General features: G+C 37.7%; 1 protein-coding gene across 2 annotated transcripts; it reads right to left on the bottom strand.

The window, feature by feature from the left end:
* Nucleotides 1-5,036: 5,036 nt before the first annotated feature.
* On the bottom strand, nt 5,037-25,447 carry fgf8b (fibroblast growth factor 8b). 2 transcript variants are annotated; one of them, XM_062033480.1, is made up of 5 exons: nt 25,062-25,447; nt 24,949-24,985; nt 21,026-21,206; nt 13,693-13,799; nt 5,037-5,743 (listed from the first exon to the last, which is right to left on the bottom strand). In XM_062033480.1, the coding sequence occupies exons 1-5, from the start codon at nt 25,118-25,120 to the stop codon at nt 5,453-5,455; spliced, it is 675 nt and encodes a 224-aa protein (XP_061889464.1). In that variant the 5' UTR covers nt 25,121-25,447; the 3' UTR covers nt 5,037-5,452. The 2 variants fall into 2 exon arrangements, with proteins under 2 accessions (XP_061889464.1, XP_061889465.1); XM_062033481.1 differs by having other exon boundaries at nt 21,026-21,158.
* Between the last annotated feature and the right edge of the window lie 530 nt (nt 25,448-25,977).

Here is a 25,977-nt window from a genome sequence, read left to right as displayed (position 1 = left end):
ACAGTGTGTGGCGAAAAATAGGAATAAGTAGCTCTCTGATTAGTGTCCAGGAGCAGGTGAGCGTCCCGAACACTAATCAGAGGCAGGTGAAACTAATCAGCACTCATGGAAACCAAAACACAAACCCAAGGGTGCTGAAAACAGGACTGAGGTAGTCAAAGAGAACAAAACAACGGATCATAACATTCTGACTTGTAGCAATACTGCAAACAACCTGCAATCATCCCTCTCTACACTCTAAATGAAGGTTTAACTTACAAAATAAATTATGTAACAATTTTCATGGATCTTTTTAAGTTAGTTCAACTTAGCCATTATTCAGTAAATGCCCCAAAACATCTCCAGTTAGGCAAACCCAATTACTTTAATACAAGGACCTTGATTTTCCCTGTCATCTACATGATTAATTAAGTTAAACTAACTTGATTTAAATTGTGTATAAAGTATGTAATGTAAGTTATTCAAACTTACTAAGTTATTTTTATTCTACTCAGAAATGTCCATGCAAATTGTCACATCCATTTATTTGAGTAGCAGTAACTTATTTATCTTAAATCAGAATAAATTACACAGACATTTAGGTTTTACGATCACTGTTTATTAAAAGGTCAGTCAATGTCTCATTTAAATGAGAATATTTGAATGGCATATATTGTGCCTGTAACTGTCGCCAACTCTCATGGCTGCGGTAGTTGTGACCCCAAGATGCAGGAAACAGGAGGACAATGTGCAGGTAAGAGTTTTTATTACTCTCAAAATAGGAGGAAGCAGTCATACATGTAAAGGTTCTCAACATAATCACAATCCTTGAGCCCTGAGGAACAGGCGAGGCAGGCATAAATAGCAGCCTGATTGGCAACTGCAACCAGGTCCGTAATATCATGGCTTACCTTTTGATGATATTATGGACCGTAGATGGTGAAAGCCCTAAATTCCTGGCAATAGCTGGTTGAGAAATGTTCTTAAACTGTTGGACAATTTGCTCACGCATTTGTTCACAAAGTGGTGACCCTCGCCCCATCCTTGTTTGTGAATGACTGATCATTTCATGGAAGCTGCTTTTATACCCAATCATGGCACCCACCTGTTCCCAATTAGCCTGTTCACCTGTGGGATGTTCCAAATAAGTGTTTGATGAGCATTCCTCAACCTTTTTGCCACTTGTGCCAGCTTTTTTTTTAAAGAAGTTGCAGGCATCAAATTCTAAATGAGCTAATATTTGCAAAAAAATAAAGTTTTCCAGTTCGAACGTTAAGTATCTTGTCTTTGCAGTCTATTCAATTGAATATAAGTTGAAAAGGATTTGCAAATCATTGTATTCTGTTACGATTTACACAGCGTGCCAACTTCACTGGTTCTGGGGTTTGTATATTTGTGACGTGTTTAGTCACGGTTACAGATATAAACACCTTAGCCATGCAGCTTTAGCTGGTCAAATCGACATCAACCCTGCAACAATTTTAAATTAGGAAGAAGAAAAACGTGTACTTTTTTACTTACGCACGGTTCAAAACTTTGGTTTTGCATAGTAGAGTTTTAACTTGCACTTGGTTACTTTCCTCTTTGTTCCAGAGGACACAACGTCCACAGTTTCCAAAAACAATTTGAAATGTGGACTCGTCAGACCACAGAACACTTTTCCACTTTGCATCAGTCCATCTTAGATGAGCTTTGGCCCAGCGAAGCCGGAAGTGTTTCTGGGTGTTGTTGATAAATGGCTTTCGCTTTGCATAGTAGAGATTTAATAGCGACAAACTGTAGTTACTGACAGTGGTTTTCTGAAGTGTTCCTGAGCCCATGTGGTGATATCCTTTACACACTGATGTCACTTTTTGATGCACTATTGCCTGAGGGATGTGTGTATACCACTTATGGGGGTGTATGCCACTTGTGCCAGCTTTTTTGAAACATGTTGACTGATCATTTCATGGAAGCTGCTTTTATACCCAATCATGGCACCCACCTGTTCCCAATTAGCCTGTTCACCTGTGGGATGTTCCAAATAAGTGTTTGATGAGCATTCCTCAAACTTTTTGCCACTTGTGCCAGCTTTTTTTAAACAAGTTGCAGGCATCAAATTCCAAATGAGCTAATATTTGCAAAAAATAAAGTTTTCCAGTTGGAACGTTAAGTATCTTGTCTTTACAGTCTATTCAATTGAATATAAGTTGAATTCTATTACGATTTACAAAACGTTCCAACATCACTGGTTCTGGGGTTTGTATTTTTGTGACGTGTTTAGTCACGGTTACAGACATAAACACCTTAGCCATGCAGCCTTCGCTGGTCAAATCGACATCAACCCTGCAACAATTTTAAATTAGGAAGAAGCAAAACGTGTACTTTTTTACCTACGCATGGTTCAAAAGTTTGGCTTTTCATAGTAGAGTTTTAACTTGCACTTGGTTACTTTCCTCTTTGTTCCGGAGGACACGACATCCACAGTTTCCAAAAACAATTTTAAATGTGGACTCGTCAGACCACAGAACACTTTTCCATTTTGCATCAGTCCATCTTAGATGAGCTTCGGCCCAGCGAAGCCGGCAGCGTTTCTGGGTGTTGTTGATAAATGGCTTTCGCTTTGCATAGTAGAGTTTTAACTTGCACTTACAGATGTAGTGACCGACTGTAGTTACTGACAGTGGTTTTCTGAAGTGTTCCTGAGCCCATGTGGTGATATCCTTTACACACTGATGTCACTTTTTGATGCACTATTGCCTGAGGGATGTGTGTATGCCACTTATGGGGGTGTATGCCACTTGTGCCAGCTTTTTTGAAACATGTTGACTGATCATTTCATGGAAGCTGCTTTTATACCCAATCATGGCACCCACCTGTTCCCAATTAGCCTGTTCACCTGTGGGATGTTCCAAATAAGTGTTTGATGAGCATTCCTCAAACTTTTTGCCACTTGTGCCAGCTTTTTTTAAACAAGTTGCAGGCATCAAATTCCAAATGAGCTAATATTTGCAAAAAATAAAGTTTTCCAGTTGGAACGTTAAGTATCTTGTCTTTACAGTCTATTCAATTAAATATAAGTTGAATTCTATTACGATTTACATAACGTTCCAACATCACTGGTTCTGGGGTTTGTATATTTGTGACGTGTTTAGTCACGGTTACAGACATAAACACCTTAGCCATGCAGCCTTCGCTGGTCAAATCGACATCAACCCTGCAACAATTTTAAATTAGGAAGAAGCAAAACGTGTACTTTTTTACCTACGCATGGTTCAAAAGTTTGGCTTTTCATAGTAGAGTTTTAACTTGCACTTGGTTACTTTCCTCTTTGTTCCGGAGGACACGACATCCACAGTTTCCAAAAACAATTTTAAATGTGGACTCGTCAGACCACAGAACACTTTTCCACTTTGCATCAGTCCATCTTAGATGAGCTTGGGCCCAGCGAAGCCGGCAGCGTTTCTGGGTGTTGTTGATAAATGGCTTTCGCTTTGCATAGTAGAGTTTTAACTTGCACTTACAGATGTAGCGACCGACTGTAGTTACTGACAGTGGTTTTCTGAAGTGTTCCTGAGCCCATGTGGTGATATCCTTTACACACTGATGTCACTTTTTGATGCACTATTGCCTGAGGGATGTGTGTATGCCACTTATGGGGGTGTATGCCACTTGTGCCAGCTTTTTAGAAACATGTTGCAGGCATCAAATTCCAAATTAGCTAATATTTGCAGAAAAAATACAGTTTTCCAGTTCGAACGTTAAGTATCTTGTCTTTGCAGTCCATTCAATTGAACATAGGTTGAAAAGGATTTGCAAATCATTGTATTCTGTTTTTATTTACGATTTACACAATGTTCCAACTTCACTGGTTTTAGGTTAAGTTACCCATGTCTTGGGCACTAATACACTCCCATACCATCGCAGATGCTGGCTTTTGAACTTTGCTCCTAGAACAGTCCGGATGGTTCTTTTCCTCTTTGTTCCTGAGGACACAATGTCCACAGTTTCCAAAAACAATTTTAAATGTGGACTCGTCAGACCACAGAACACCTTTCCACTTTGCATCAGTCCATCTTAGATGAGCTCGGACCCAGCGAAGCCGGCGGCGTTTCTGCGTGTTGTTGATAAATGGCTTTGACTTTGCATAGTAGAGTTTTAACTTGCACTTACAGATGTAGCGACCAACTGTAGTTACTGACAGTGGTTTTCTTGAATTATGTTGCAGGCATCAAATTCCAAATGAGCTAATATTTGCAAAAAACAGCAAGGTTTTCCAGTTTGAACGTTAAATATCTTGTCTTTGCGGTCTATCCATTTGAGTATAGGTTGAAAAGGATTTGCCAATTATTGCAACTTATATTTTGAATGCAGAAAATTTCAAGCTTTACTTACTAACGGCATGAATCATTTTTTAGAGTGTTATTGCTCCTGATGATTGTCTTTGACTTTGACGTAAAAGATCCATAAACATCAATTTCGATGATTATTTGGGCCGCCAACAAATTGGCCATCCAACTCATGCATTGTGAGAGCAGCCAGGTCCTTGTGTTCGGGGGTCTTCTTCCTCCCCTGTCGTTTGGCCTCTGACGGTCATGCTCAACTGCCTCTGGGAAGAGGATTCCTTTTTCTGCCTCCCTTTCACTCCCGAATGCCTCTTCCCAGCCATTCCCCCTCTTTCAGTCCATGCCACATTTCGCCACACAGGCCCCGATGTTTTTTCTGCGCCCTCCCACCCCTCCCTGTGTGACTGGCTTCTTTTTGATAACTGACCCCTCCTTGTGTTATTATTCGAACCCACTATTGTATAACATGCCCTTTTATATGAGCTTTCACAAAGGCCCATTTGATCAGAGGGTTACGGTGTGCGATCGTGAGAAATGCAACGACATGGTGGTAACCTTTGTTTGGGCCAAAATGGTGGGCTGACCTCATCGCTTTTAATGCGTAGCTGCAGCCATTCAGGCCCAAGTCTCACTTGCTGAGCACATTGAATCCTGGGGCCTGTCACAGATATTGCCCCTCAGTTATCTGGGTCTCCGACTCCAAGTCGGGGCGGGAGTTAGGGAGGGGGGCAAACAACATTTTGTATGCGAGCATCCCATTCCAAAACAACATGACAGAAAAGCTTTAGAATGGATTCTTTAGTGGTTTTAATATACACTCTAAAATAAATATCGATTTGATGCAATTTACATATTTTACAGTAAAATATATTCATATATGTAAAAAAAAGTGGTTATAAAATATCCAAAAATGCCTTTTTCAGGGGAATTAGAATATCCACTGAAACTCAGATAGCTGCCACGTCGAGCTTCGTACTTGAAACAGTCTTTAGAAGTCTTGCTATTAATTCAATTTCCCACTAATTTCATGAGAAAATTGGCAACCTCTAACATCTTCTCACTGAGTTGGAAATAACTACCAGATTAGACATAGAACCCAGAACAAACAGTCCACACTCCATGTAATGGTTCGTCCACCTTGTCCGCCCTCAGCGGCCCCCGGAGCGCTGCTGATGGGAATGTTTAGTCCTCTTGCTGAGAGGGAGGACGGAGAGAGGGAGAGCGTCGAACGGACGTCGCTCGCTCAGCAGGTGGCCCCGAGGTAGCCGCTTCATGAAGTGGGCTTCTCGCTGGTGCTGCTTGGTTTTGGAGGCCTTCCTCGGACGACCCTTGCGCGTGAACGCCATGTACCAGCCATCGTATTTGGCGTTCTGGAGCGCCGTGTAGTTGTTTTCCAGAACAATCTCGGTAAAGATGCAGTCTTTGCCTCTTCCCTTCCTCTGGGTAAAAAAAAAAAAAGAGGCAGATAAAATGAATGCGTTTTGTACATCCAGAAAGTGGAAATTGCTTCCGTCATGCAACTAAACTACAGTGGTGTTTTAGTTTTTGTAGGCCCATAGGTTTTTGATTAAAATGTGTTGGTTGGTTATTGGTTATTGTATGGCCAAACATTGCATGCAACAAACTAGTCTAATTTTCTGGGTGTTGTTGATTTTTTTTAAATTTGTATCATTCCGAGGAATCGGGTGCCCAAACACGGAATCCCACGAGTTGGCGAATGAGTAGGGGTGTCCGAATGCAACTTTTTCATATTGGAGCCTTGAGTATTGGTCGATACCGATTAGTGTTGTCCCGATACCAATATTTTGTTACCGGTACCAAAATTATTTTGACACTTTTCGGTACTTTTCGATACTTTTCTAAATAAAGGGGACCACAAAAAATTGCATTATTGGCTTTATTTTAACAATAAATCTTACGGTACATTAAGCATATGTTTCTTATTGCAAGTTTGTCCTTAAATAAAATAGTGAACATACTAGAAAACTTGTCTTTTAGTAGTAAGTAAGCAAGTAAGTAAGTAAGCACCGGTACTTTTCAGAGGCAGTATAGTACTGAAAATGATTAATTAGTATCGCAGTACTATACTAACACCGATATACCGTACAACCCTAAACACGGTTTTTGATTAAAATTCATTGGTTGGTTATTGGTTAGTGTACGGCCACACATTGCATTCAACAAACTAGTTTAAATTTCCCTTTGTATCATTCCCAGGAATCGGGTGCCCAAACAAGGAATCCCACATGTTGGCGAATGAGTAGGGGTGTCCGAATGCAACTTTTTCATATTGGAGCCTTGAGTATTGGTCGATACCGATTAGTGTTGTCCCGATACCAAAATTTTGTTACGGTACCAAAATTATTTTGATACTTTTCGGTACTTTTCGATACTTTCCTAAATAAAGGGGACCACAAAAAATTGCATTATTGGCTTTATTTTAACAATAAATCTTACGGTACATTAAGCATATGTTTCTTATTGCAAGTTTGTCCTTAAATAAAATAGTAAACATACTAGACAACTTGTCTTTTAGTAGTAAGTAAGCAAGTTAGTAAGTAAGCACCGGTACTTTTCAGAGGCAGTATAGTACCGAAAATGATTAATTAGTATCGCGGGACTATACTAATACCAATATACCGTACAACCCTAAACACGGTTTTTGATTAAATTTCATTGGTTGGTTATTGGTTATTGTACGGCCACACATTGCATTCAACAAACTAGTCTAAATTTCCCTTTGTATCATTCCCAGGAATCGGGTGCCCAAACACGGAATCCCACGCGTTGGCGAATGAGTAGGGGTGTCCGAATGCAACTTTTTCATATTGGAGCCTTGAGTATTGGTCGATACCGATTAGTGTTGTTCCGATACCAAAATTTTGTTACGGTATCAAAATTATTTTGATACTTTTCGATACTTTTCTAAATAAAGGGGACGACAAAAAATTGCATTATTGGCTTTATTTTAACAATAAATCTTACGGTACATTAAGCATATGTTTCTTATTGCAAGTTTGTCCTTAAATAAAATAGTGAACATACTAGACAACTTGTCTTTTAGTAGTAAGTAAGCAAGTAAGTAAGTAAGCACCGGTACTTTTCAGAGGCAGTATAGTACCGAAAATGATTCATTAGTATCGCGGTACTATACTACAAACCCCGTTTCCATATGAGTTGGGAAATTGTGTTAGATGTAAATATAAACGAAATACAATGATTTGCAAATCCTTTTCAACCCATATTCAATTGAATGCACTACAAAGACAATATATTTGATGTTCAAACTCATAAACTTTTTTTTTTTTTTTGGCAATTAATAATTAACTTAGAATTTCATGGCTGCAACACGTGACAAAGTAGTTGGGAAAGGGCATGTTCACCACTGTGTTACATGGCCTTCCCTTTTAACAACACTCAGTAAACGTTTGGGAACTGAGGAGACACATTTTTTAAGCTTCTCAGGTAGAATTCTTTCCCATTCTTGCTTGATGTACAGCTTAAGTTGTTCAACAGTCCGGAGTCTCCGTTGTGGTATTTTAGGCTTCATAATGCGCCACACATTTTCAATGGGAGACAGGTCTGGACTACAGGCAGGCCAGTCTAGTACCCGCACTCTTTTACTATGAAGCCACGCTGATGTAACACGTGGCTTGGCATTGTCTTGCTGAAATAAGCAGGGGCGTCCATGATAACGTTGCTTGGATGGCAACATATGTTGCTCCAAAACCTGTATGTACCTTTCAGCATTAATGGTGCCTTCACAGATGTGTAAGTTACCCATGCCTTGGGCACTAATACACCTCCATACCATCACAGATGCTGGCTTTTCAACTTTGCGCCTATAACAATCCGGATGGTTCTTTTCCTCTCTGGTCCGGAGGACACGACGTCCACAGTTTCCAAAAACAATTTTAAATGTGGACTCGTCAGACCACAGAACACTTTTCCACTTTGCATCAGTCCATCTTAGATGAGCTCAGGCCCAGCGAAGCCGACGGCGTTTCTGGGTGTTGTTGATAAACAGTTTTCGCCTTGCATAGGAGAGTTTTAACTTGCACTTACAGATGTAGCGACCAACTGTAGTTACTGACAGTGGGTTTCTGAAGTGTTCCTGAGCCCATGTGGTGATATCCTTTACACACTGATGTCGCTTGTTGATGCAGTACAGCCTGAGGGATCGAAGGTCACGGGCTTAGCTGCTTACGTGCAGTGATTTCTCCAGATTCTCTGAACCCTTTGATGATATTACGGACCGTAGATGGTGAAATCCCTGAATTCCTTGCAATAGTTGGTTGAGAAAGGTTTTTCTTAAACTGTTCAACAATTTGCTCACGCATTTGTTGACAAAGTGGTGACCCTCACCCCATCCTTGTTTGTGAATGACTGAGCATTTCATGGAATCTACTTTTATACCCAACCGTGGCACCCACCTGTTCCCAATTTGCCTGCTCACCTGTGGGATGTTCCAAATAAGTGTTTGATGAGCATTCCTCAACTTTATCAGTATTTATTGCCACCTATCCCAACTTCTTTGTCACGCGTTGCTGGCATCAAATTCTAAAGTTAATGATTATTTGCAAAAAGAAAAATGTTTATCAGTTTGAACATCAAATATGTTGTCTTTGTAGCATATTCAACTGAATATGGGTTGAAAATGATTTGCAAATCATTGTATTCCGTTTATATTTACATCTAACACAATTTCCCAACTCATATGGAAACGGGGTTGGTAATATGTTCAATATTTACAGTATTTTGGTCATTTTATGCAGTACAAGAACTTAATTCCTCAGCGTATTTATTTCCGTTTCCATAGCAGCGCACTTCCATCTTCCGGCAACAAATGTGTGCTCCTACTCCCGGAAACAAACGCGAGTGTGTTCTAATCATGGCAGACTTGGTAACAGACAACGAAGACTACTATTTTTGGACAAATGAGGATTCACAACCTTATCTTTTTGAACCTGAATATACGGAGGATGAACTGTTGGTTATAGAAGCCAGCACAAATAGAGGCTGAAACGTCGGAGCAGACAGAAGCCGAGAGAGAGAGGTCGCCGTGACATTGACTTAGCCCGGGGGTTAGCAACCGGCGGCTCTTTAGCGCCGCCCTAGTGGCTCCCTGGACCTCTTTCAGTGATGTGTGAAAAGGTTGTTTGTTTTATTATATTTTCTGTAGGAGAACAAACATGACACAAACCTTCCTAATTGTTATAAATCCCACTGTTTGTTACACACGCTTCACTGATGAGAGTAATTGGCAAGCACCGTTTTTTCCTACTAATTTAAGCGATCCTTTAACTCATCGTAGTTTGTTTACATGTACAACTTTCTCCGATACTGCCACAAAAAGACGTGTTTTATGCCACACCCTTTTGTCTTATTTTATCCACCAAATGTTTTAGGCTAGCTGTTTGTACATATTGCATCATTATGCCTCGTTTGTAGGTATGTTGGAGCTCATTTAATTCCCTTTACTTATGTCCTCTGTGTATTTAATTTATATTTGCATGTGTCATGACACATTATCTGTATGTCATATTGGCTGCATTTATGATAGTTGTTTGTGTGCCATGTTGTTCCAGACCACAGTAAACGTTACACATCTTGCAAAGATTGTTATAAATCCATTAGAAGAAGACAGCCTGCCATTTCCTTTAACTTGGACACACACATCTATACCTTTGGCCATTCTGAGCCAGTAATTTCCAGAAGTTATCTCATCCTGTGAGAAGCCTCCATTTTACTAATGATTTCCAATGTTGCAAAAATGTGTAGAATAAAAATTCAAATGCAACATTTCTGTAATGAAGATTTGTGTCAGCCTTTAGTAGGCTAATAAAGCTAATATAGGCACTTACATCATGTGTTGCCTTCATCATAAGACTTATATAAGGCTTCTAATTTTTTGCGGCTCCAGACAGATTTTTTTTTGTATTTTTAGTCCAATATAGCTCTTTCAACATTTTGGGTTGCCGACCCCTGGGTTAGACATTAAAAGGGGAACTTGGAGTCATGCTGTTTTGACATAATTGGAGTGCTTACACAAAATAAACTGGAAAAACGTCCCCGGCCAGCTGGACTAAAAAGATTACTGTCCATCGAGTCAGTCACTAAAATATTGATCATGATACACGCTGCACATCATGCATGGCAAAACACAATACTGTACAGCGTAATTTGGATATAGCGTGTACAATAAACAAACACTCATACATTTCGTTTAAATTCGTCAATCCTTCGATTTCGCCAGACAAACTACCTTAATATTCATTATGTCTCACTTTACAGATACTGTAATATGATTGTTCATCTTTTTAAGTCAGTACAGATTGGTGTACAATCGCATTGTTTTATGCATTATGAGCATAAAAGCCATACAGCTGCTGACTTTGAAACTAACATAATTCTTGCCGTAGTTAACTTATGGCGAATGCTGCAGCATGCAGATATTTTTCCTACGCTGTGTTCGCTCTTACAATAACAATTTCGCTAAAGTATGGATATGACACAGGTTATAGAATTTAAACAAAGTATTGCTGGCGTTTTTTTTAATGCATATTTAAAGTGATTTAAAGGGAGAACTGATTGCTCCCATTAGCTGCCTTGCTAGCCACCTAGGAAAAGCAATTTTTTTTTTACAAATTAGAATACAAAAAAACCCAAAAACCTTGGTCTTCTTGTCTCATAAGGATTGTGAACAATAGGCAAAATTCTAAAAAAAAAATGCAGTTCCCCTTTAAACAGCCCAAACCCAAAGGGGACCTATGATGAACTTTGTCTTTTCTGACCTTTAAAAAATGTTACAATGTTGGCTACTCGTGTTAATAAATATCAATTGTTAATTGGTTAATGAATTTGGACGTGAGATTGCGCACAGTTTTGGATGCTTCTTAACACACTTGCTTTGTATCGATCAGAGTGTGCAGGTATACCTACTACTGTTTATTATAATGGTTGTCCACACATTATTTTTATTTTTTTTTATTTTTTAGATAAATACATTTTTTTTATTAAATGTATTTAAAAAAAAAAAAATGTGTTCATTACTTTATTTACCTATGATACTGTACTGAGTCTTTGATTTATTTTGTACAATTTTCCAATTAGTCTATTTGTGCACTTTTATTTTTGAAGTTTGTCTTGATTGACCACAGCTGTGACTATTCAAGTGCATCACTTCCTGTTACAAAATTGCACATTGACGAAGACTTTGTCGAAACCGGTCTGTGTGTGGTAGCGCCTGTGCTGTTTATATTAATATTATAAGAAGGACACTTGTGTTGCTGGCCTTGCTTTTTCTTAAAGTACACTTTTTACCGTGCACCTCTTTATTTTTGTTTTATTCCTTTTTTATGAGAGTGCAGGTTTTTCCTGTATTTTATACCTACTACTGTGACCGGTGGATCTACAGTGAATCATATTTACGCAATTAATTTGCAACCGTGATTAAAATAAATAAATAAATAAAACAAAGTAAAATAGCGATGGTGTTCATTTTCAAATCTCTAACATTTTCAAAGGAGTGGGGTGTGGAGGGTCTCAATTGCAATGAAAGGGAACGCCTCCACACACAAACGGTTTGCTGATAGATTTAAAAAAATCGTTATAAAAGTGACTTTGGAGCAACATTTCCACCAAAACATATCCAATGCATATTATCTAGACCACAATGAAGTGTGTTATATGTAGAATAGGTCCCCTTTATGTTAAAGATAATCAAAAATAAGATCAATGGCTAGAAAGAGAGATACTTTAAATTCACACGGGGGGGGGGGGGGGGGGGGTCATCAACGCCCTGGAGCAAAATATCACCGATGCAATCGCCATCATTGATTAGAGCGATCCATCCATTTACTACCGCTTGTCCCTCTCGGGGTCTTGGGTGGGGGTGCTGGAGCCTATCAACTAATGGTATCCATAGAGATGTGTATTAAATGAGGAAATAACTACAATATCAACTCCTTATTTTATAAAAAAAATATATAATTCAATTACTTTTGTAATAAATGTGTTCTACTGTAAATTTATGGCCACCCTATATATTGAATAAATAATAATATAGTGCAAAAATTTAATTTACGAATAATAATGATATTTTTAGAATATGCAGAGGATCGAAAAAAAGGTGCCCAGGCTGCACTTTAGACATCCCTGTAAACTCAGCCTACAATAACAAACTGGCATGTCATGAATTCGAGTTCTTTTCGCAAACTCAGTGCAATTCCATGAACCCTGACCTCAACCAAATTTGACATCACACAAAAGTAGCGGCAACCTACCAAGGCAGACTTGCGCCTGTCCTGCCCGACATTCCCAAATCATTTTTTTTGGTCTTTAAGATGGAAACTGTAGCTGCCATAATGATGTGCAGTGATGTTTTCAAATGACCGGGAGTCTTGAACTATACAAAGTATTTCAACGGTTGGAATCTGCGCTTTTGCATGATGTACTAGTTACTATGGTAATCTAATTAGTTACTATGGTAATCTAACTAGTTACTATGGTAATCTAAGTCACAGCAGCTCAGACGAGGCACCAAGCAGTGTGGTGTGGAGAGTGTCAGCCTGAAATGCGGGAGTCAGGGACAGACGCGGAAGGATATTTTTACAACAAAGTTCCAAAGCTTAGTGATGTATCAGATATATCAGATTGTAGGTGGGGTTTTTTTTTACCCTTCGCGTTCATATTTCGCTTTGTTTGTTGCATTTTTGTTGCGTTTCGCTTGATTGTAAAATATGTCGAGGGTGTGTGATGTTCATATGTTGTCAATATTCAGTGTTTTATCGTTCATAGTCAATATTGTAAAACCCACATTCATTATTTTCATGTACATTCTGGGTGTGTCATTCAGTAAAAAAAAATCTGTTTTTTAAGGCAGTCTGTGATACATTTTTTTTAGCAATCAATCAATTATTGTGAGGTTTTGTATTAGTGTTCCTGAACATCAGATATACCGGCCCCCAGAAATGTTTTTCTCTAAATTTGGCCTCCCAAGTCAAAATAATTGCCCAGGCCTGTACTAAGGACTCCATAAGCCATTTTATTGTCAGAATGTCATCCGGGAATGTTTTGAGATGTTTTATTAGAATACATGTAATTTATTCGTACATAACTTGGTAACAATTTTATCAAAAGTTCTCTCAGGGTGTATTTCGGAGTGAACAGTCGCAGTCTCCTCACTCATTTTTGTACTGACGTATGACAATCTGATCACTGACCGTTAAGGCAAAAGAGCTTGTACTGTCAAAAAAATGGCATGATTAATCTAAGTGTGTACATGAATATTGCGATACTTTTTGTGATGAATCACATTGGTTAATTTGTTCATTTCGACAACCCCTGTATATACAGTATATATACAAATATATACAGTGCGTATTACCTTTCCAATCAGCTTCCCTCTCTTGTTCATACAGATGTAGTATCCGGTCTTCACCCCTCTGATGCGAACACGACTCCCAAAAGAGTCAGTCTCCACCTCTAGTTTAGCTGCAACCACAAAGAGATTAAAAAATAAGAAAAGGTGGCGTAAAAAACGAAGATAAGACAAAAATATAGTGTGATATCACAATAATGCCAATGACCGCCGCCCTCCTTTCTATCAATACACTATGGATGCTGTGATGAAGGTGTATTCTACTACATATATGAAACATCCTGTCCACTAGTGTTGTCCCGATACCCATATTTTGATACCGGTACCAAAATGTATTTTGATACTTTTCGGTACTTTCCGATACTTTTCTAAATAAAGGGGACCACAAAAAATTGCATTATTGGCTTTATTTTAACAAAAAAATCTTACGGTACATTAAAACATATGTTTCTTATTGCAAGTTTGTCCTTAAATAAAATAGTGAACATGCAAGACAACTTGTCTTTTAATAGTAAATAAACAAACAAATGCTCCTAATTTAGCTGCTGACGTATGCAGTAACATATTGTGTCATTTTCCTTTCTATTATTTTGTAAAAAATATTAAGGACAAGCGGTAGAAAATGAATTATTAATCTACTTGTTCATTTACTGTTAATATTTGCTTACTTTCTCTTTTAACATGTCCTATCTACTCTTCTGTTAAAATGTAATAATCACCTATTCTTCTGTTGTTTGGATAATTTACATTAGTTTTGGATGATACCACAAATTTAGGTATCAATCCGATACCAAGTAGTTACAGGATCATACATTGGTCATATTCAAAGTCCTCATGTGTCTAGGGACATATTTCCTGAGTTTATAAACAAAATATACATTTAAAAAAAGAAAAAAAGATTTTGCAACGATAAAAAATATAGATGTAATCATAGTAGTATCGACGAGATACGCTCCTGTACTTGGTATCATTACAGTGGATGTCAGGTGTAGATCCACCAATGGCGTTTGTTTACATTGTGACGCCGGTGAGCTATGGTGTGTAGTGAAGCATGTTTAGCTATTCCTCGTCCTGCAGGGATGGTACTTGTAAGAAACTTACTTTATTTGTCGCCATGGAGGCGAGGGTTAGTGATTTAGAAGTAGCTAAAACACTGCAGACTGCGGCTGGATTTTAGCCGCTAGCTAGTTAGCCATGTCTTAAACCGGGACCGGTACTTTTTAGAGGCGGTATAGTACTGAATATGATTAATTAGTATTGCGGCACTATACCAATATTGGTATACCGTACAACCCTACTATCCACTGAATCAGAATTGCAAGGATCAATTCCATCTCCTGAGCCCTTTGATCCAAAAAGACATACAAACATAAACAAAGTCTCCCTACATGTTGTGCTGTGATGGTCTTCAAACGAGGCAGATTTGGGCCGTTTACAAGAGCGACACCTTTTTAGTAGGTGTGTGTGAGAACTAGTGAGCGGGTCAGGAAATCAAGAAGACAAAAGATTACATGAAAGAGGCAAGGAGGTGAGAACGCTGACCTCAGCTCTTTTAAATGGAGTCCGGAAGCAATGCAATGAGAATTCCTTACATAATGAACCTCAACCTCCTGAGACCCTGCATCCTCTGTAGTGGACAAATAAATGTCCACTGCAGAGTACGCTGAGTCTTGGTATGCTATTGAAAGGACGCACCTAAATAAGTCGAGGTCAGGACTTCTGCAACCTATGTGTTGCCACAATAGCCCAGCCAGAAATAGCTCGCCTTCAAAGTAGGTGTCAAAGACTTGATCCATTTGTGGAACGCCGGCACACAAAAGTCATAAAAGATGTTGACGCCTCACTTTAAGCTTCTGGTTCTGCACTCCCTCCTCTTGTGTTTGTTCCACCAACGGCCAAAATCAACTAAAACTTATTCTACTGTTGACAGTCCACCACACTGTGTGTTGGATGGACCAGGTTCCTATTCTGGAACCTAAACTGGGACCCTGAGCAACATTTTCTTAGGAGATTTTTCCCCACACATTTTTACATTTATATAGGAACTGTTCCTCTTGTGTTTGTTCCACAAGCGGCCAAAATCCACTAAACAATGATTCTACGGTTGACATTCTACCACACTGTGTATTGGATGGACTCAGGAACCTAAGCTGGGGTCCTGAGCAATATTTTATTAGGATATTTTTTTCCCACACATGTTTTCATTTATATAGGAACATTTTTAAGCTTTTTTAAATTCAAACTTGAATTTAATTTGATGCATGTTCTGTACTAAAACTAATTCATAAGAAATAAAATAACACATTTAACGTCTAGAAATGTCGCTTACCACCATGATAGTGTGTATGTGGAGTGAATGAATGATGCGTTCTCAGTTCTTTGCGTGCTGAGAAAAGCGCTACATAAATCTAATTCATCATTATTATTATTATTATTGTGTGAATGCTTCAAAGTATTCACACATATGGTTTTCTACACCAAAATTAATCTATTTATTATTCAACTTATTACTATTCTTCTCCAGATTTTGCCGTGCTCTACCTTCCACATTTGTCACCTGATTCAAACCGTTCTCACTTCAAACTCTTCAGCCTATTTGGGAATCGCGGGCTTTCAATCAATCAATCAATCAATGTTTATTTACATAGCCCTAAATCACAAGTGTCTCAAAGGGCTGCACAAGCCACAACGACATCCTCGGTACAGAGCCCACATACGGGCAAGGAAAAACTCACCCCAGTGGGACGTCGGTGAATGACTATGAGAAACCTTGGAGAGGACCGCATATGTAGGTAACCCCTCCTTGAGGAAATCAAAAAATTCCCAGATTTCTAGGTTTTACGGGACATTTTTCCCATTCAAAATGAACTGACCATTTTTTTTAAACGTTCACCATTTCCACAGTTTTCAACCGATTCAAACCATTCTACCTTCAACACATTGCAATATTCTGGAAATTAGAATTATAATTTTTTCAAGTTGAAAAATTTTCCAGGATTTTCCAGAATTACTGCTTTTCCAAAGCTCTATTTCCACCCTTTTTTCTGGCAACTACACCTTCCACATTTTCAACACATTTGAACCGTTACACCGTCTAAACATTCCTCTTAATCAGGAGAAAAAAACTAATTTGTTTTTTGAACTGGAAAAATTCCCGGTTTTCTCGAAATTCTAGGAATTCCGTAATACCATTTTTCAATTCAACATGTTACTACTTCAACATTTCTCGACCAATTTGAAAAATTCTAACACCAACCATTGCAACTCATTCAGACCATTCAAGTTTTTTTTTTTTTTACCATTTTAAAAACAATTCCCGCTTTTCCCGAAATTCCCAAATTTTTGGGAAATTCCCATTGAAATCAATGGGACATTCGTCAAAGTTCTACGATTCCCACATTTTTCATCTGATTCAAACTGTTCCAACTTCACACTGTTCAGCCTATTCGGGAATCGCGGGCTTTCCCTTGACAAATTCCAAAAATTCCCAGATTTCCAGGTTTTCCGGGACATTTTTCCCATTCAAAATGAATTGGCCATTTTTCAAACTTCCACTATTTCCAAATTTTTCAACCTATTCAAACCATTCCACCTTCAACATATTCCACCATTCTGGAAATTCAAACTATCATTTTTCCCAGTTCAAAAAAATTCTAGGATTTTCCAGAATACCTGCTTTTCCAAAGCTCTATTTCCACCCTTTTTTCTGGCCACTACTCCTCCCACATTTTTCTAACACATTTCAACCATTTCACCATCAAAACATTCCTCTTAATCAGGACAAAAAAACAAAGTTGTTTTTTGAACCAGAAATATTCCCGGTTTTCCCAAAATTCCAGGAATTTCGTAATACCATTTCTCAATTCAACATGTTACTACTTCAATATTTCTCGACCGATTTGAAAAATTCCTACACCAACCATATCAACTCATTCAGACCATTCAAGTTGTTTACCATTTTCAAAAAAATTCCCGCTATTACCGAAATTTCCAAATTTTTTGGAAACTCCCATTAAAATCAATGAGACATTCTTTAAAGTGCCACATTTTTCATCTGATTGAAACTGTTCCAACTTCAAAATATTCAGCCTGTTCAGGAATTGTGTGCTCTACTTCAACAATTCTAAAAAAAAATTCCAGGATTTTAGTTCAACTTCAGCATTGGAGCATTCACACGCAATTCCTCCATCCATTTTCTACCGCTTGTCCCTTTCAGGGTCGCGGGGGGCACTGGAGCCTATCTCAGCTGCATTCGGGCGGAAGGCGGGGTACACCCTGGACAAGTCGCCACCTCATCGCCTAGTTAAAACATAAATTTACAAGCCTTTCTGACACAACTCCAATGATGGAGCAAACCCTACTGCTTTACAAGACTAGCACTAGCGCGGCGCGCCATGTCGGATGGTAGCAATGTCATTACATTCTTATCAGTGACTGAGCAGGAAAGGGCGAGGAATGATTTTCGGGTAACATTTTATTAATTGACATTTTTCATGCTCGGATCGCAGGGTTCCTAGGGAGGGGAGACCCTGTTCCTATTTGACTGGTGGAATAATACCTCATTTATACTCCCTGCAAGGTTTGACATGTTTGCATTTATATTAGCGCTGTCAAAATTACGCTTTAATGCGGATGTATCATTAATAATCTGATTGAACGTATGAAGGCAGTTAACCCATCTGGAGTGCGGAATGATTCAAAACTCCTGGCAATGCATTCCAGGCAGTTTGTCCAAGTAGTGTTAGTGTCGCACATGCGCAAATTTGCAGTGAATGCGGTGTGACTAGAGACGGGATTTACGGCTCAGAAGGGAAACAGATCTTGAGGAATCGTTCCCTTCAGAGCCTTCAAAGGACTGGCTCGTTATTATACATGTTATTTTTTTCAGAAGTAACGTGTTTCCAATCAAGGAGACAATCACTGGCAAAAGTTATGAGATAAGAGGTGGATCAAATTAGTTCTAAAACTGTCCGTCTAATAACTAAAGTTCCTTGGGTGAATAATGTAAACTCACTACACCGGTATGTTTTAGCGCTTTCATGGCGAGTTTACTGACAGATATAAGTAAGCACTTTACAAGAAGATAGAGAACAAGAAGAAGCTTATCGACTACGGGGTCGCTACGGACTACAAAGGCGGACGCGCGCAATTTTTTATAGGATTTATGCAGATCCCAAATACAGATCAGCAGGTACCAGAATGTAAGAAAAGTTGCTTTTGCATAATATTGCAAACCAAAACGCCAAATATGTCTTACCTTTTTCACACACCATAATAATACTCCTCACATCAAGCGGTGCGGCTTCATAGCTTACCAAAGTCGTACTAAAACATTTTGACAGATTTTTGAGCGCCGTGTGTAATTTTCTATATTTTCAATGGAACATATAAAATGTTGGTGTTGTTTTTAATTGACTCATATTGCCATCATAGTGCAGCCTACACTTATCTTTTGTGTTTGGCTGCCATCTACTGGTCACACTTATCATTACACCATGTACCAATTAAAATTGCTTCGAGGTGGGTAAGCTCAACCAAACGTATTCCTTACATTAGGCGCACCGGGTTATAAGGCGCACTGTCGAGTTTTGAGAAAAAAAATACAATTATATAGTCCGGAAAATACGGTATTATATATTCTAATATATTCTTTACACCAGTGATTCTAGTGGTACGCAGGCTCCATCTAGTGGTACCCCAACAAATCATTTCATTAACTGTATATAATGTTACAATGGCCAAAATATGAAATATACATGTTAAATAAAACCTCTTTCTTGTTTATAATTAATATTTAGGCCTACTACGCTACTGTATTTCAATGTTGGTCATTATGGTGGTACTTGGAGAGCCGAATGCTTTCTGAGGTCGTACTTGGTTTAAAAATATTTTTAGACCAGTGGTGTCAAACGAACGGCCCGCGGGCCGGATCAGGCGTGCAAACAGGTTTTATCCGGCCCATGGGATACATTTGTTAAGTATAAAAATGAGCCGACATTTTTTTATTAAATAAACTGCTGTTTTAAATGTGTCCACTAGACGTCGCAATAGCAATTATTTGTATCTTTGTAGATGATGCTACATGTGTAAAAAAATAAATAAACCACATGATATTAGTGCACCAGTCGAGGAAAATGAGCAAACTACATAAATAACATCCTGTAATTTCATTTTGATATTATTTTTTTTATCTTGATAGATTGAAAAAAATAAAAATAATTATATATATATATATATATATATATATATATATATATATATATATATATATATATATATATATATATATATATATATATATATATATATACACTACCGTTCAAAAGTTTGGGGTCACATTGAAATGTCCTTATTTTTGAAGGAAAAGCACTGTACTTTTCAATGAAGATAACTTTAAACTACCGGTAGTCTTAACTTTAAAGAAATACACTCTATACATTGCTAATGTGGTAAATGACTATTCTAGCTGCAAATGTCTGGTTTTTGGTGCAATATCTACATAGGTGTATAGAGGCCCATTTCCAGCAACTATCACTCCAGTGTTCTAATGGTACAATGTGTTTGCTCATTGGCTCAGAAGGCTAATTGATGATTAGAAAACCCTTGTGCAATCATGTTCACACATCTGAAAACAGTTTAGCTTGTTACAGAAGCTACAAAACTGACCTTCCTTTGAGCAGATTGAGTTTCTGGAGCATCACATTTGTGGGGTCAATTAAACGCTCAAAATGGCCAGAAAAAGTGAACTTTCATCTGAAACTCGACAGTCTATTCTTGGTCTTAGAAATGAAGGCTATTCCACTAAATTGTTTGGGTGACCCCAAACTTTTGAACGGTAGTGTATATATATATATATATATATATATATATATATATATATATATATATATATATATATATATATATATATATATATATATATATATATATATATATATACATATATACATATATATATACATATATATATATATATATATACATATACATACATCGACTGGAGCGGCCAGTATATATAATAATTATAATAAAAATAATAATGTATATATATGTATATATATATATATATATATATATATATATGTACATATTACTTGGCCCCTGGCAAAATTTTTTTTAACCCAATGCGGCCCCCGGATCAAAAAGTTTGGGGACCACTGCTATAAACAATACATACCACATTTGACTTGTAATATGTTCTCATGACAGAATATAACAATATTTAGTATAGTAAGATCCCAATAGTATTGGGAACTGACATCCTCTTAATTATGTTTCCATATCAATTTGACACTTATTAAATAGCAGTCTGGATGAATATGCGATGGCTGTCATTTACCGTGGGCCGCCCCGTCGTCGCCGTTGGCGTTGACCCTCTTGTTGGACAGCACCTGCACGTGTTTGCCGCTGGTCCGGCTGTACAGTTGGTAGGTCCGCGTTAACCGGCGGCTCATCCGGTCCGACAGCCGGCTCTGCTCGGTGACATGGTGCTTGAAATTAGGAGGAGACTGCACTGTGTTCTGCAGGGCAACAGCAAACACATGCGTTTGAGGAATGCTGCCTTTATGTGTGATTTCAATCCTACTAATTGATGTCCTTGGTGGGGTTGGCCAATTTTAAGGATGATTTGGGCTCCACGGGGACGGCAATTCCCCAGCTTGTTATTTGCCTTAACCGCCGGTGATCTTTCACCCCCTTCTTGACTTTTCTCCCCCCCCTTCAATGCAGCGGTCCACATATGTTTTAACAATCACCTGTCAAAGTGAGATCTTGCCACTTTTCAAGATGTTTGAATTTCTGCCAATTGCCGTGTAGCCCCCCTAATAAAATGTCTTCATTATTATTGCAGCCCACTGCAGATGTACAGGCATGCAACGTATGGAATATCCAAATATCAGACCCGATTATCGCAATGTTATTTGGGTCAGGCGTGTACTAACTTGTGATACAGTACATGCAATAACCACCGCAAACTTAGTTGTTGATCTATTTATCAAAGCAAAAGACAACTGCAGTGTAAACTTATCAGGATTTCACAGCATTTAACAGTATTTTTCCCACACTGCAATCAAAATTCACTGTAAAATTAAAGCAAATGACTGTAAAAAAATACAATTTTACAGTAATTAATTTTTTCAAAGTAAACTCATAATCCTAGTCCTCTGTAACATCACAACTAAAAACTGCAAATGAACCCTCAGGGGGTTCGGTGGATTACGTTGCACACTCTTTTACAGTAACTGGCGGTATATGCTGTGATTACAATTGTGAAGTTACAGCATTTAATTGTGACTTTATTGTAATTCACCGTAAAACCACAGCTCTGCAATTACGGTCAATTGCTGTAAAGGCAGCTCACAGTAAATCAATGTAAATGTTGCTGTAAAAGTAATGCAATTATTAGCCAGTAAATTGCTGTGAATTTACGACGACACTTTTTACAATGTGATTCTCAGGAGAATATAAGTAGCTGTAAATGTGACACAAATATTTTTTTTCACATATATTTTGTTCAATATTTCCAAATATAAGCTAAAAATAAAAAGATAAATAAAAATCACACTGATCATTTCAACACAATCAGATCTTGTCAAAATTTCAACATTGATTTATTGATATGTTTATTGATACATTTTCACAATTATCTAACTTTACCATGTTTTCAACTATTTCAATATATTTTTTTTAATTGCTATTTATTTATAGTTGAACTATATTTCAATATTGAATGTCGAATGCTTATGTTATTGCCGACAAACATAATTATAAATACCACATTTCATGCCCTTTCATGCGCGCTGGTATGACAATAAAGTTCCTTGAGTCTAATAATACAGCTCACTAATAATGCAATTTGTCTTTAGAAAATGTGTAAAAAAAACCGAACAACATTATGAATTGTACATTTTCAGAATGTGCTCGTTCTATTTTTAAACAAAGAAAACAATCTGAAGTTGTCTTTATTTTTAAGTTATCGTGCCGTGATTTTACCAGTCCGGCCCACTATGGGAGTAGATTTTTCCCCATGAGTTTGACACCCCTGTTTTAGAACCACTGCCCTACACTGTAAAATAATGTTTTTATGGTAAAAAAAACCAAACTTGCTGCTCAGTGCCCAGAATTTCACTGTAAAATGAGTTACTATAAATTCGAAAACTGTACTGTAAAATTTTTGTTTTCACACTACTTTAAATCTAAAAAGCACCCACTTCTATTTTGATGGCAACATTTTTGGGGACTAAGCTGCTATTTTTTTTTTTACTGTTTCTACAATGTATACTTTGGGAGTTATTCTGAAACATTAATAACCTTTTAACGTGGCTTATGTTTTCATTGTAAGCATTCCATAAAACGGTGCTATATCCCACATGCATTGACAGTGAGATTTTTCATTTGTATATCCTCATCTAAAAGACTAAAACTAAAAAAAAAACAATCTGAAGTTGTCTTTATTTTTAAGTTATCGTGCCGTGATTTTAGCAGTCCGGCCCACTTGGGAGTAGATTTTTCTCCATGTGGCCCCCGATCTAAAATGAGTTTGACAACCCTGTTTTAGAACCACTCCTCTACACTATAAAAACATGTTTTTATGGTTAAAAAAAATGGTGAAATGAGTTACTATAAATTCGAAAACTGTACTGTAAAATGTTTGTTTTTACGCTACTTTAAATATAAACAGCACCCACTTCTATTTTGATGGCAACATTTTCGGGGACTAAGCTGCTATTTTTTTTTTACTGTTTCTACAATGTATACACTTTGGGAATTATTCTGAAACATTAATAACTGTTTAAAGTGGCTTATGTTTTCATTGTAAGCATTTCATAAAATGGTGCTATATCCCACTTGCATTGACATTTTGAATTTACCTCACCTAAAAAAACAAAACTAAAAAGAAAATAATCCGAAGTTGTCTTTATTTTTAGGTTATCGTGCCGTGATTTTAGCAGTCCGGCCCACTTGGGAGTAGATTTTTCTCCATGTGGCCCCCGATATAAAATGAGTTTGACAAACCTGTTTTAGAACCACTCGTCTACACTATAAAAACATGTTTTTATGGTAAAAAAAAATGGTGAAATGAGTTACTATAAATTCGAAAACTGTACTGTAAAATGTTTGTTTTTACGCTACTTTAAATATAAACAGCACCCACTTCTATTTTGATGGCAACATTTTCGGGGACTAAGTTTTTATTTTTTTAGTGTTTCTACAATGTATACTTTGGGAATTATTCTGAAACATTAATACATTTTTAATGTGTACAATGTTTTCATTGTAAGCATTCCATAAAATGGTGCTATATCCCACATGCATTGACATTTTGAATTTACTTCACCTAAAAAAACAAAACTAAAAAGAAAACAATCTGAAGTCTTTATTTTTAAGTTATCGTGCCGTGATTTTAGCAGTCCGGCCCACTTGGGAGTAGATTTTTCTCCATGTGGCCCCCGATATAAAATGAGTTTCACAACCCTGTTTTAGAACCACTCCTCTACACTATAAAAACATGTTTTTATGGTTAAAAAAATTGTGAAATTAGTTACTATAAAGCCCTGCGATGAGGTGGCAACTTGTCCAGGGTGTACACCGCCTTCCGCCCGATTGTAGCTGAGATAGGCTCCACTGCCCCCCGCGACCCCAAAAGGGAATAAGCGGTAGAAAATGGATGGATGGAGTTACTATAAATTCGAAAACTGTACTGTAAAATTTGTGTTTTTACGCTACTTTAAATCTAAAAAGCACCCACTTCTATTTTGATGGCAACATTTTTGGGGACTAAGCTTTTTTTTTTTTTTTTTTTTTACTGTTTCTACAATGTATACTTTGGGAATTATTCTGAAAAATTAATACCTGTTTAAAGTGGCTTATGTGTTCATTGTAAGCATTCCATAAAATGGTGCCATATCCCACATGCATTGAATTTACCTCACCTAAAAAACTTTGTGGTACAGTAAGATGTACAGAAAAATATACAAATAATAAATAAGAATAATATGTCTACAGTGTATGTACATACATAATATTAGAATTAAAATTAGCCAACATTTTCTGGTGCCTATGCAATACAATTGCTCGGAACTGCGAATTGGTTCTCATAAGCCACTTAAAAGAGTTGTTCAATTATTGTGAAACATTAATAATAACTGTTTAAGGTGGCTTATGTTTTCATTGTAAGCATTCCATAAAATGGCCCCTTTGGACACCCCTGCTTAAAGTCCAATGAACAAAAATATGAAAATAATTGTATCTAAATAAAGTTACCTGTGCGTAAAAGCAAAGTGCTGTGAACTGGAGTAACCTGTGAAAGACAAGAATACACATAATGAAGGAAACATATCTCATTTACATATTTAGTATGTTTTCGTTGTACTTACAGATAACCTAACCTCGATGTTCTCAGCCTCATTTTGTAATAATTCAAATATTGATTCATGAATACTCCGCTGATTCGTATCAGGAATGAAAATGAATGAGTTCCCTCCCCCGCTGCTGGATCAGAAAGTTTGGGTTTAATTGAAGACCTCCAGTCCAGTTGTCTTCATGGTGTCAATCCAAACGGTACATCCACGCAGAGCCTCCGTGCTGCCATGAAAGCGTGTTTAAAAAGCACCTCAGTGACAGTTCTGCGGAATGGAACGTTTACGCACAGGAACTTTACGCACCAGCAATACGCGCAGCATTAAAGGCTGCGCGCCAAATCCACGAATGTCCCTCTTGCGTGTTGTTCGGATAGTCCCCCCAAAAAAGTGCGTCCTCTCCTGTCCAGCGTCCCTCCGACATTTAAATAGCCAAACTTGCGTGAAAAGGCCTCGTCCGGAGCAGGCGTGGCCTTCATTTGAAACCAAATACTCGCACTCCGCAGAGAGGGAGACGCACCGCACAGTAGCATTGATAGAGAGCTTATTTGTGGCATAGAAGTGATTTCCTTACTGTCTTTTTACACAACATAAAGCATGTCAACGACAATTGAGTCTATCTTCATCCATGTCAAATCAGATTGTTTTTTTTTTTCTTTTTCTGTCAGCACATGGAAAAGGTTGCTGGCATGTACTTAAGAACATCTCCAGTTACATTAGAACATATTCCCTAGCTGCAGGTTAGAGGTCCCACAGGGCAGTCCTTCATGTACTTTTTCATCCGACATATGTAAGTAATATGTATTCCACGTGAACGCGTGACACAGAGTATTTTCCACATATAACCTATGTGGATGCATCGCATCATATACAGTCGCGATCAAAAGTTGACATACACTTGTAAAGAACATAATGTCATGGCTGTGTTGAGTTT

Source organism: Entelurus aequoreus, linkage group LG22 (genome assembly GCF_033978785.1).
Source record: "Entelurus aequoreus isolate RoL-2023_Sb linkage group LG22, RoL_Eaeq_v1.1, whole genome shotgun sequence".
Classification (NCBI taxonomy): domain Eukaryota; kingdom Metazoa; phylum Chordata; class Actinopteri; order Syngnathiformes; family Syngnathidae; genus Entelurus; species Entelurus aequoreus.
The sequence above is the reverse complement of the archived record's forward strand: the minus strand, read 5'-3'. Positions and strand labels throughout refer to the sequence as shown.

Coding starts and splice junctions, on each gene's coding strand:
- fgf8b (XM_062033480.1), bottom strand. CDS start 25,120: ATGAATCAATATTTGAATTATTACAAAATGAGGCTGAGAACATCGAGG. Junction 21,207..24,948: donor CACTTTGCTTTTACGCACAG/GTAACTTTATTT, acceptor GTTGCCCTGCAG/AACACAGTGCAGTCTCCTCC. Junction 5,744..13,692: donor GAGGGAAGCTGATTGGAAAG/GTAATACGCACT, acceptor TTTTTTACCCAG/AGGAAGGGAAGAGGCAAAGA.